Raw genomic sequence first — 11,579 nt, forward strand, 5'->3', positions numbered from 1 at the left:
TACCCTCGGGGGTCCCCGGACCCCACTTTGGGAACCGCCGGTTTTATAGGAATTCAATTTGTATCAAGTAGACCTCTCAGAGGTGATATTACAGAGGGATCAATTATGGATTTTTATTTAATCTCTCTCTCTCTCTCTCTCTCTCTGCGCATGCGTGCATACACGCGCACGCACGCACGCACGCACGCACACACGCACACACACACACACACACACACACACACACACACACACACACACACACGCACACACACACACACACAGCCTTAAATAAAGTGGACACCGACATCTTGAAAATCTTACAATGTATATAATTGACACAAGATTCCAGGAACAAACAACAGCAAATGACACATACTGTATTTTTCAACCTCTTCCTGGTGTTTATCGTTAACATAAACACTAAACTCCCCGGTTTTCTGATAACAAAAAAAAAACAAAGACAAAAAAACAAATCAAAAAAAGACTTTTTTTCTTTTTCTTTCATAAATCGGCACCTTTCAGGAAATGCCAGCCACATTCAACTCAGTGTAAAATCATCTGTAAATGCTGATCTGGGATCAGTTTGGTGTTCCCCCCCCCCCCAAACCTACTGAGTGACAGGAGGGATGGGGAGCAGGCACTGACGTCAGACCAGTGCCTTATGGAGCTTCTTCTCTCCTGCTCCGTGACCCATATGTCGGGGGGGGGCGGCTATTGGTACTCAGGGGCCTGTGTGTGTGTGTGTGTGTGTGTGTGTGTGTGTGTGTGTGTGTGTGTGTGTGTGTGTGTGTGTGTGTGTGTACTTGTATTACTATACACTAGTCCATACCCGTGGGGGGATATGCACACATGATCTGGCAACCCGGGAGGCAGTTCGTCCCATAGGTTGCGGAGCCATCCCACAGCCAGGCAGTCGTAACCATGGCTTTATGGTTTTAAAGAAAACATTTTTTGTTTTGTTTTGTTTTTAGCTGTTTTTATCGGTTTACAATTAGGAAAAGATTCAGGTTGGAGTTAGGGGCAGGATTAGACATTTAGAGGTTTAGGTTTAGTGTTGGAGCTATGCCTGATTTACACTTATAGTTAAAAATGTATATAGTTAAAAATGTCTAAAAATGGCAAAAAAAATCTCAAAATCGCTGTCATAAAATGTAAATGTCCTCACAAGTATAGTAATACAAACGTGTGTGTGTGTGTGTGTGTGTGTGTGTGTGTGTGTGTGTGTGTGTGTGTGTGTGTGTGTGTGTGTGTGTGTGTGTGTGTGTGTGTGTGTGTGTGTGTGTGCATAATGCTTTGTTTTCACCGTAGTCAAACAGGAGGCATCCTACTGGTCCATTATATCTTATCTGCATACACACATCTCCAATCAATAGTGGTCTCTGGAAGGTGTTGACTCACCTATCGATCGACCATCTTTGCGATGTCTTTGTGCAGACAATGCCATTTATTGGCCTCATAAAAGTGCAGCGTTTAAAAAAAAAAAAAGTAAGGGGGGGGGAGGGGGGTACTTTGAACAACAAACTAAATGAGATTAAAAGGTGGAGGCGTATAGTGCAGTGGTTCTCATACTTTTTTATTTTATTTCAAGGATCCCCAGTTTGATTATGTATTAGGCCTACGGACCCCCCGTAACTCTAGAGAGAGAGTTACAGACTTGCAAGGGTCCATTTGGTTCCTAATGATCTATAATTTATCTGGGGACCCTTACTGGAACCCCCCCCTCAAGGACCCCCCATGGGGGGACCGCGGCCGGACCCCCACTTTTTGAGAACCACTGGCGTTAAGAGAAAGAGGGAGTGGGGGAAGAAGAAGTGGTTTTTGAGGGGGGGGGGGGGTTGTGCAAATTTTGGCCGAGGACATTGCGATGGCATAGCCATTGAAAGTGAAAGTCGTGAGTTGCTAAGTCGTCTTTGAATTGGAATGTCACCATTGGGGGGGTCGGGGTCATTCTCTATAAAGCGCGATTGATCTTTTTTTCACATTCAGAACCAGCATCAGAATTCACAATCACATTTCTGTTGTTTCATTGTTTCCTTAAAAAAAAACAAAAAAAAACGATGCTTCATGGGAGTGTGAACTTACGTTTGTTTTCGTTTTTTAATCATCACCCCGACCCTGAACAAGGTGTCAAAGGCAGTCACAGGCAAATCTCTAAACCAGGAACCAACACACACACACACACACACACACACACACACGAGCGCACACACACACACACGCTCACACACACGCACACACACACACACACGCACGCACGCACACACACACGCACACACGCTCACACGCTCACACACACGCAATCATCCATCATTAAAGCACTATAAAGAAATAATTGTAATCAAAATAACCTGGCAGCACGTCGTGACGATAAGCCACGTTCACCCTCCTGAACATTTTCTACAACTGTCACCCACAGGAGATTTGTTTTTTTCCTAAAGACCATGAGTGGCTCTACGATAATAATCCAGTCATTAAATTCCGATCAGATGTATTGACATAACTGTACGTAATGGCGGGAGGTTCCAGTGTACAGCTGAGCCCTATGTTAGGTACATTAAAACGGAATCGAGCTCCTATTTTCCTCGCATTCCTCATCTCTAGCTTTTCAATGTCAAGTGCGGAATTGACAAGCACCGATTATATAAACACAGATGCTCCGGGGGACTTTAGCGTATTGAAATTTCCATTTAGCAAAAGGCCATAACTTTTAATAACCCTGCCATTGTTGTGAGCTGAATAGCATTTCATTCATATAATGGGCAGTCGGTTCAATGCAATACATTTCAATACTGTCTTCACCACCCAATCAATCAGGATTTATAGGCCTCTCTCTCCTCTTGCTCTCGCTCTTTCTCTCACACAAAGATGCGTGCACGCGTACGCGCGGGTTTTTGCACATTCGCGCGCGCACCACACTTTTTTACACATGCACACACGCGCTCATAATCATCATCCCACCCTCCTACACAAAAGCCTTCTCAAAACACGAGAACCTTGACATTTCTTTGAACTAGCGGCTGAGACGCAGGTTTTTCCTCCCAGCGAGGTTCTCAGTCAGCGCCGCAGCGTGCCTCTCGCTCCCACAACATACAGTAAGGTCGATTCATAATGAAGCACTGTGTCATTGTCACGTTGCCTTTGCTGTCATGTAAAAAAAAAAAAGCGATCGCTTTTGAAGGTCATTACAGCTGATGGAGGCAGGAAGGGCAGGCGGCGGGGGTGGGGGGTGGGGGTTGGGATGGGGGGGGGGGGGCGGACAGACACTGAGGCACTGAGACAGAGGAGGGAGAGGAAAAATGGAAGCGGGAGATGGATATGTGTTTCCAGATGAGGAAAAAAAAAAGAGAGAGAGAGAGAGAAAAAAAAAGGAAAAAGCCACAAGACAATATAGCGTACGGCGACATATGTGTGGCAGGTGAAGACAAACATGTCTAAAAAGGTTGGTTTTGTTTCTTCTGTAAAACGTCGGATAGAAGCCGTCAGAAGCGGTAATACAGTCTGCGATAAACAAGTGGTTATAAGTGCAGTGCTCCCCTGTGGTGGTTGGCTTTTTATATATATATATATATATAACATGTTACTGCAAAAGACAAAAATATATCACCCCGTTCGCCGGCCGCGATCGTGATGCTAATTTTGGGAGCATTGAACCTTAGCGGGGGTGAGCTTGTGAAATGGCACACCGACGACGCTGCATACATTCGCTTCGCGCCGCTGCGTGCACGTAGAGCGAATAGGCAAAACGAGGACAACATGGCAGCCGCTCTCGCTTCCGCTTCTGTCGTGGGGATGGAACGGCACATTTTCATGTCTTTTTGCCCCCCCCCCCCCCCCCCCCCCGCGGACATTTTATAACGGGGTCACACCCCTCCTTTCTGTGTCGTCTCCCATACTGTGCTCTCTATAGTGGGATGGTGGTGTCATGGCCCAGCATGTGTTCCGTTCACACCAGACTCCCTCCACCTGATCCCACACAGCCGGCGGGGCCTGGAGAAAACAGATCAGCTCTATGGAGGGGAGGGAGGGGAGAGGGGAAGGGATGGAGCGGTTGGAAGGGGTCAAATTACTCCCACAGTGGAGGATCATGTCTGTGTGAATGTGATCGCGGCTATTATTACAGCTTACATGATGAAACGGGGCAGAGAAAGTGCTGACGCGGGAGCGCTCTCACCCCTCTCTGTGGGAGTGTGTACTTTTGTGTGTGTATGTTGTGCGTGTGTGTGTGTGTGTGTGTGTGTGTGTGTGTGTGTGTGTGTGTGTGTGTGTGTGTGTGTGTGTGTGTGTAATAATGTTGTGGGTTTAACGTGTTTAAGAGGGTCTTACCCAAAAGCCCTGCCGTTCCAGATTATCCTTTAAACTCATCAATAGTTTATTTCATTTGAGTTTGCGGTTTGTGTACTTTTTTTCTATAAATATTGGGGAGTGGCGAAGCCACTGTTCGGGGAGTATATTTTTCCTCAGTTACTAACAAATAAATAATGGGAACTGAACACAAACACTATTTGAAAAGGAGTGGAATAACAAATGATTTGGCTCAGCGCAACTGTGACGCGTAGCCACACCCCCCCCCCCACCCCCAGTTCCCCCCTGCCCTGTCCTAGCCCTCTATATACGGTGTCAACACCCACCATATTGTTAGCTCCATAGCTTTTACACGTCTTAGGTACAGATATTATTTCAGAGAACCCAAACACCAGAAACGAAAAAAAAAAAAAAAAAAAACATTATGAAAAATGCAGAAAAGACCAGCTCTAACGGTGTCATAATAATAGCAAAGAAATAAAAAGTACAAGAACAGAATGTAAAAGATCTATGAATACTTTTTTGTTGCTCCATTTTGCCCTTGTTCCGAGCCCAAACGGAAGTCCATCCATGTAAATTTTGTGTGTTTTTTTTTTTTCGTGGTTTCCCTATATTTGTTTTGGCAAAGTAACTAATCCCGACATCTTGCTCCCTCAGCCGGCCCCACGGCCCACCCACCCCCGTGTCCCAAACTCAGTCCCAATCGTTGTGTTCCCCTCCCTGTCGATTATCGCCGGAGCAGTAAAATGACCGGTGAGAGCAGGTAGACGGCGATACACGGCAGGTTCTGGTTGGCGGCTCCTGCAGCTTTCACCACCTTCTTGTTCTCTGGGGGATACGCGTACACTTTGGGCGTGCTCGGGGTGATGAGGCGCGGACCCCCCCGGGGGCAAATGTCATCTCCGCATATTCCACTTCCTGAACCGCTCACGTCGTCGCCTACACACAAAGCACAAAAAGAATACAATTTTTTTTTTGTAATAATAATTTTAATCTTAACACATTCCCTGCCCTGCCATTGACGTAGATCTACGTCAATAAAAAAAAAAAATCCACAAGAGGGCGCTCTAACGCAACTTAGGAATGATCCCTTGACTCTGAGAGAAGGAATGGAAAGATGTGATGTCATCCCAAAAAACGACACTTCCGTCCACTCCTATGTTAGGAGTTGTAGAAAAACACATCTAGTTGGATTTTTTTTTTTGGGGTGAAAACGAGCCTTATTCAACATCCGCAACAAAATGGATTTGGATTATGTATGCCTTTCTAATTGTAATCCACACACGTACAGTATAGTTCAAGGGTCTTCAACAGGGGGTCCTCAGTTATTACAGGGGGTCCGACAAATCTTTGTGTGGTGGGGAACATAAGCCGAAAATAGCAGATCTACAACAGCACTGCGAGGGGTTGTGAGCTTGAAGATCGGCTATTTTCGGAGAGTCATGTAAAGGGAAAAAGAGCAGACCAGGTACAGAGTCAACGGTCAAGTTGACTAAATATTGAGGATTTAAAGGTTAACTATCTGAAAATACACACTGACTATGAAATCTATGTAAGAGTTTAATCTGCAACACAATGTTATACAATATAGAGGAGGTCCCTGCTTCATCTCTCTCTCCTTGGCCTTAAAAAACGTTGGTATAGTTGCTTGAAAAGGGCAGATGTTCTCTAAAGTAAGCCATCTGTGGCTTTTACTACAGAGCTGACGTACACTAATACAACTGCAAGGTTTCAGGTACAAGAGACCAAATGAGAGGTAGGCAATCAAGACCCACGGGGCCCCTTAATCCTGATTGCTCTACCCGGAAACCTTCATAACTACAGTAAGAGAATAATAGGTGGCTGTCCAGGTTCCAGACCTGGAACCAAGGATTAGTTTTTTCTGTGCCAGTACTACTCACACAATGGAAGTTGATAAGTGACGATGAGTGAGAATAATGTGGTATAAAATCCGACCTCAATTATCCAAAGTGGCATTATGATTGAGGCCAGCACACCTTCGGCTTTATTCTAAAATAGCACTGCCGTTTTAATAGCGACTGGGTGTTTAACACTCCGTTATTCAGTAACAGTAATTTGTTTAATACCATTGGCCCGGCAGCATTTGCATAAAAATCTGTATAAGGGAACATCATCTGAACACTTCCATATGGAGAGAAAATGTGTTTTGAGTGGCCAAGATATATCTAAAATACACCTGTATTATAATAGAACCTGTATTTCCAACGTCCAAAATAAAAATGATTAGCCAGTTTTGGAAACATACAGTACACATACAACTGGTCTTGGATCGCTACCCCCACCAACTTGCCCCCTCCCCTAATGATATGTTTTTCTGCAACTGGAGCTTTTACCGTTATGTAATGTATTGTATGTATTGTATGTCTTACTGATGAATTGAGTACAATGGAACCACAATGGAAACAAACTTTTTGTTTTATCCTTTCAGCATAACCTTTGACTGTAAATGTACTGTTAACAATCTTGTTAAGTATTCAATCAATCAATCAATCAATCAATCAATCAATCAATCAATCAATCAATCAATCAACACAGTCAAATCTGGAAGGTTGCAGGTACTGTACATGTTTAGAATTAAATTAACACTCTAGATTCTGTGTTGTCGCTGCTTCTCCCAAAGACTTCCCAGCAGTGTTGCCATGTCGGCTTATTATAAGCGATTTTGGGCTTCTTTTTCTGTAAAGTTGCTTGTAAAAATTGGTAGTTGCGGGTTGCGTTTTTTTGGGCTTGTTTCCAAAGTGTACTTGCTTATTTAGGCTTGCTTCCAATTTCTTTTTATAAAAATGTTTGATCTACAAGATCGTCTATTTTCAAATAGCCGACACATATAGGTTGAAAGTGCTCATGTGACCAAAGTTGCTTCTTTCTGGGCTTGTTTTCCTAGACCTAAGACCTGGTTGCTTATTTCTCTCGCAAAATCTGGCAACACTGCTCCCCAGGTGAACTCTGCACTCACTGGTGTCCTGGAAGTCCACGTCGTTGCCATTGAGGGCGTTCTTGAGGCGGTGGGTCATGATCTTTAGCTGCATGATCTGCTGGCGTATGGTCATGTCTGGCTTGGTGATGTCGATCTCCACCTCGGGGTTGTTGATCTGACTCGCCAGGCCGTCGCCCATCACCTCAGGCAGATACCTGGAGGGAATAATCATATAATTTCATACTTCACCATCATCATCATCATCATCATCATCCTCATCATCATTCTTCACAATACCATAGCACAGAAGCTGAAAATCTTGGAAGTGGGTGGGCCAACTGGGCCGTGTGCATCTTCATCTTCTACATGTTTATTCATTTTAACGGTCAATTGATTGTGTTGCGGCTTGGATCAAAACTAATTTTTCAATGTTTTAAAGACAAAAATACAATGACTTTTTTTCCTATCAATTACACACCCCACAGAGACTTGAATTCATGGAGATTTTTTTGTTTTTAACGCATTCCTAAGCCAATAATTTTGATGACCGGCGGCGGCTCCAGTAGGAGACATTAACATCTTTCCGCCGGTCATCAAATTATTGCCTTAGGAATGCGACAAAAATAAAATAAAATCTCCATGAATTCAAGGCTTCATCGGGTGTGTAATTGATAGAAAATAATAAGCATTTCTTTAAAGGTAGGGTAAGTGATATTTTTGGGTTCAAACAAAAAGTATTTTGTTAAAAGGTTAAAGCACTATTTTCTGATAGTAATCATTGCTATAGAGTGTTTGTTCAGTAACAGCAGTCTCCCCGTCTCTCCAGCTCTTTATTAAACAGAAAATACATTTTCCGGTCTCCAGCCAATCAGGAGAAAGTACCCATTTTTAAGCTTAATTTTTACAGTGTTCCAGTTCCAATTTTGCCTGCTCATTTCTTAGTGTCATCACTTCCAAGTTCACTTGTTTAATCTATATCCTGATTGAGTACTCTATCCTGATTGGATACAAAATGGACATGAAACTGAAACGAAAATGCATTTTCTGTTTTATAAAGAGCTGGAGAGACAAGGAGACTCCTTTTACTGAACAAACACTCTATAGCAATGAGTACTATCAGAATATAGAGCTATTTAACACTTATTTTAACCAAAGAAAATCACTTACCCTACCTTTAAGTGAACTATCCCTTTAAATATTGTTATTTTTAAAATCTTAGTGTTTTTACCAATTATTTGGGGGTCCACTTGCAATACCCTCGCGGCCCACTAGCGGGCAGGTTGAGAACCACTGCCCATAGCACACACAAACAGGAAAATAAGAGAAATAATTGTGTGGCATTATTTAAGGGACCCCGCACCGTGCACGGTTCATGCCGTTCCAGCACTTGTCCTCTGCACCCGCTCCGGTGGCCACCCGGTCACTGCAGAGGGCGCTGGGGAGTGACACCCAGTACGGCTGCATGTCCTTCAGCCTCCTGGTCACGTCGAACACCTGCAGAGACAGCCACAAGACCCCGCCATTCATTATCACCTGCTCTAATAGCATAACACAGCAACGCTCCAAAGGGGATGCATAAACACAACGTAATTAACCCATTCACACCGGGAACGGATCTGTGTCAAAAATAGCCGCGCTATGAGCTTGTAGATCTGCTATTTTTTGAAAAATCGTGAAAATGTGTGCAAATCTTTGAATATATATTTTTTAAAGCGAACATTTTAACTCAAATCTTTTGTTCTGGGGAACTCTACAAATGTCTTCTAAATCCTAACAGTTTTCTGAAACACCTGTGTTGCTAGTGGTTCTCAAACTTTTGTGTCAAGGTCCCCCAAAATTAAATGTCTTTGGCCGCGGACCCCACCCCATCTGAAAATATGTTGTTCCAGGGACCCCCCAGAAGCAAAGATTTGAGTCAAAAATGTTCCCTTTAAAAAAATATATATATTCAAATATTTGCACAAATGTTCAAGATTTTTCAAAAAATTGCAGATCTACAAACTCGGTGCCGCGCTATGAGCTTGTAGATCTGCTATTTTTGAACAGCCAAAAGTATAAAGTATAAGATGCATTCCCGGTCTTAACGGGTTAATTCAAGCGCTGGGTCATCCATTTATTTGTCATCTGATTAATTCCTCCATCTATCTCTCCATTATGAACTGCACGACTTAGCTTAATTGGCCGTGCCGGGCGAATAGCTCCTGCATCATAAACTCCCAATGAGACAGAACAGGCCATCAGAGGGTTATAAACAAGACGGATCGAGTGGGGGGGGGGGGGGGGGGGTCGGTGGAAGAAGTAACAGTTACTTACCAGTTTCTCCAGTTTGCCCGTGCTGGCTCCCACCCGGTCCTCCACGGTCACTTTCCCCGTCCTCGTCACGTCGTCCGTGGTGCTGGTCCCTCCTCTAGGAGTCCCGCACGCCTGGAACAACTGGAGGAAGAGAGAGGCTAGAGAATAATTGCTGTCGGGGTGGAAACCTCATATTATGTCCAAAACTTTTCAGGATTCAAATATATATATATATATATATTTTTTTTTTAAGAATCCTTTTATTGGAGAATAACAATTTTCAACATTCAGCCATTAAATAATACAGCTCTCCCTAGAGAAGAAGACATTGACAACAAAATAAAACACAATATCACAAGATAGAAATAAAATGAGAGTAAACAGTAACACAAATAGAAAACTGAACAAAAAACAGACAAATAGAAACACTTAACATTACCCCCAACCATCCACCCACTTACCTAACCCCCACATGCCTTAGAAATGAATAAATAAATACACAGATCCATCATCTTAACTTCTCCACGATTCAAATTCAAAAATAGGTAAAATAGCAGATCTACAAGCTCAAAACGCGCTTTTTAAAATTGTAGATCTGCTATTTTTGACTTTGTGACACTGTAGTATGATCAGTAGTGCATTAATTAACAAAAAAAACAGTTCAAATATGGATAAAAGACGTTTCTGCCCGACAGCGGCGATAATGTGCTACCAAATAAAGTTTTTTTATTGTCACATGCACTCACAATACAGCTGCGGCTACATGGCAGGCAGTGAAGAAGATTAAAGAGTCGAGGAGATTAAAAATAGTCTAAATAACATGGGGAGGAGATTGGATGATGGAAGGGAGAGAAACAGGATGAACAGTGTTGATCAGATCGGACTATATAGGCTCTGACTACAGCTTACTGAAGTTTTCTTCGAAACGCTGCGAGGCCCCAAAAAAAAAAGTGCGCGCTGTGCTTTATCATCAGTTCCATCTTCCTCCTTCGACTGGACTGGATGAAACTCTAACCATAAGGTTTCAGATTTAAAACTGTCAAATTCTGCCTGCAACCATTCAGTATGTAAATGAGCCTCGGTTCCGTATATGATCTTTATGGCCACTGGTGTCAACATGACTGGAATCCAATAGGCCTGAAACTAAGGCTTTGAATAGAATGCTATAAACCCATACTTATATGCTGTTAAGGACAAGATGTTATACTCCCTTTTCGAAGACGTTTGCTGTGCAACCTTATCCATAAGGGCACAAAGGGCCTTTGTGTTGACTTATTGCATACGCCTCCTCAGCCCTCTAGAACCAAGAATGGCGAACGCCACTTGTAGTTTACATTGCCACAGGACTGAAATCACCATATTCCTGTACTAACAGAAGTACAGAGGGGGGAAAAAATAGTACAGCTAAGCTGATTTCTCTATCTGGAGGGCTTGTGTTTTGCACTTGTCAAATGAGGGACAACTTGAGCTCGTAGAGAGGCTATTTTCGGCGCATGACACCATCGTACGACAAAGCATAAATCAGTCTTAAGCGACAGTCTCATCCTGTCTGGCCTGTTTGGGATAGCTCCGAGGCTTTCCCTTTACCTCAAGATATATCATTAAAACATGAATCTGTGCTGATGCCTCCGGTCATGCGTCTTAACCCTTTAAGACCGGCAACGCATCTGTGTAACCACTTTAACCATTATTTGATACTTTGGCTACTCAAAAATGGCAAGTGCCGCGCTATGAGCTTGTAGATCTGCTATTTTTGAAACAAATCTGTACAAATCTTAGATTTTTTTCCTATTTTAAGCAAACTTTTTAAACTCAAATCTTTGCTCCTGGGGGTCCCTGGAACAAAATATTTTCAGATGGGGGTCTGCGGCCAAATACATATAATTTTGGGGGTCCTTCACATGAAAAAGTTTGAGAACCACTGATTATAGCAACATACGTTTTTTTTCAAAACTGTTAGGATTTAGAAGACATTTGTAGAATCCCCAGAAGCAAAGATTCGAGTTACAAATGTTTGCTTTAAAACATATATATCCATGTGCACACATTTTCATGATTTTTCCAA

The 11,579-nt window shown here is 43.0% G+C and overlaps 1 protein-coding gene across 1 annotated transcript in view; it reads right to left on the reverse strand.

The window, feature by feature from the left end:
• Positions 1–290: 290 nt before the first annotated feature.
• The window catches only part of gpc1b (glypican 1b), a 118,141-nt gene continuing 106,852 nt past the window's right edge, over positions 291–11,579 (reverse strand). The window contains exons 8-11 of the mRNA XM_080440727.1: positions 9,536–9,655; positions 8,583–8,716; positions 7,262–7,437; positions 291–5,223 (exon numbers count right to left, since the gene is read on the reverse strand). Of these exons, the coding sequence (XP_080296853.1) occupies positions 5,012–5,223; positions 7,262–7,437; positions 8,583–8,716; positions 9,536–9,655 (642 nt within the window). The 3' untranslated portion in view covers positions 291–5,011. The remainder of the gene's footprint in view (positions 5,224–7,261; positions 7,438–8,582; positions 8,717–9,535; positions 9,656–11,579) is intronic.

The sequence above is a fragment of the Gymnoscopelus braueri genome (genome assembly GCF_963280865.1).
Source record: "Gymnoscopelus braueri genome assembly, chromosome: 10".
Lineage (NCBI taxonomy): Eukaryota > Metazoa > Chordata > Actinopteri > Myctophiformes > Myctophidae > Gymnoscopelus > Gymnoscopelus braueri.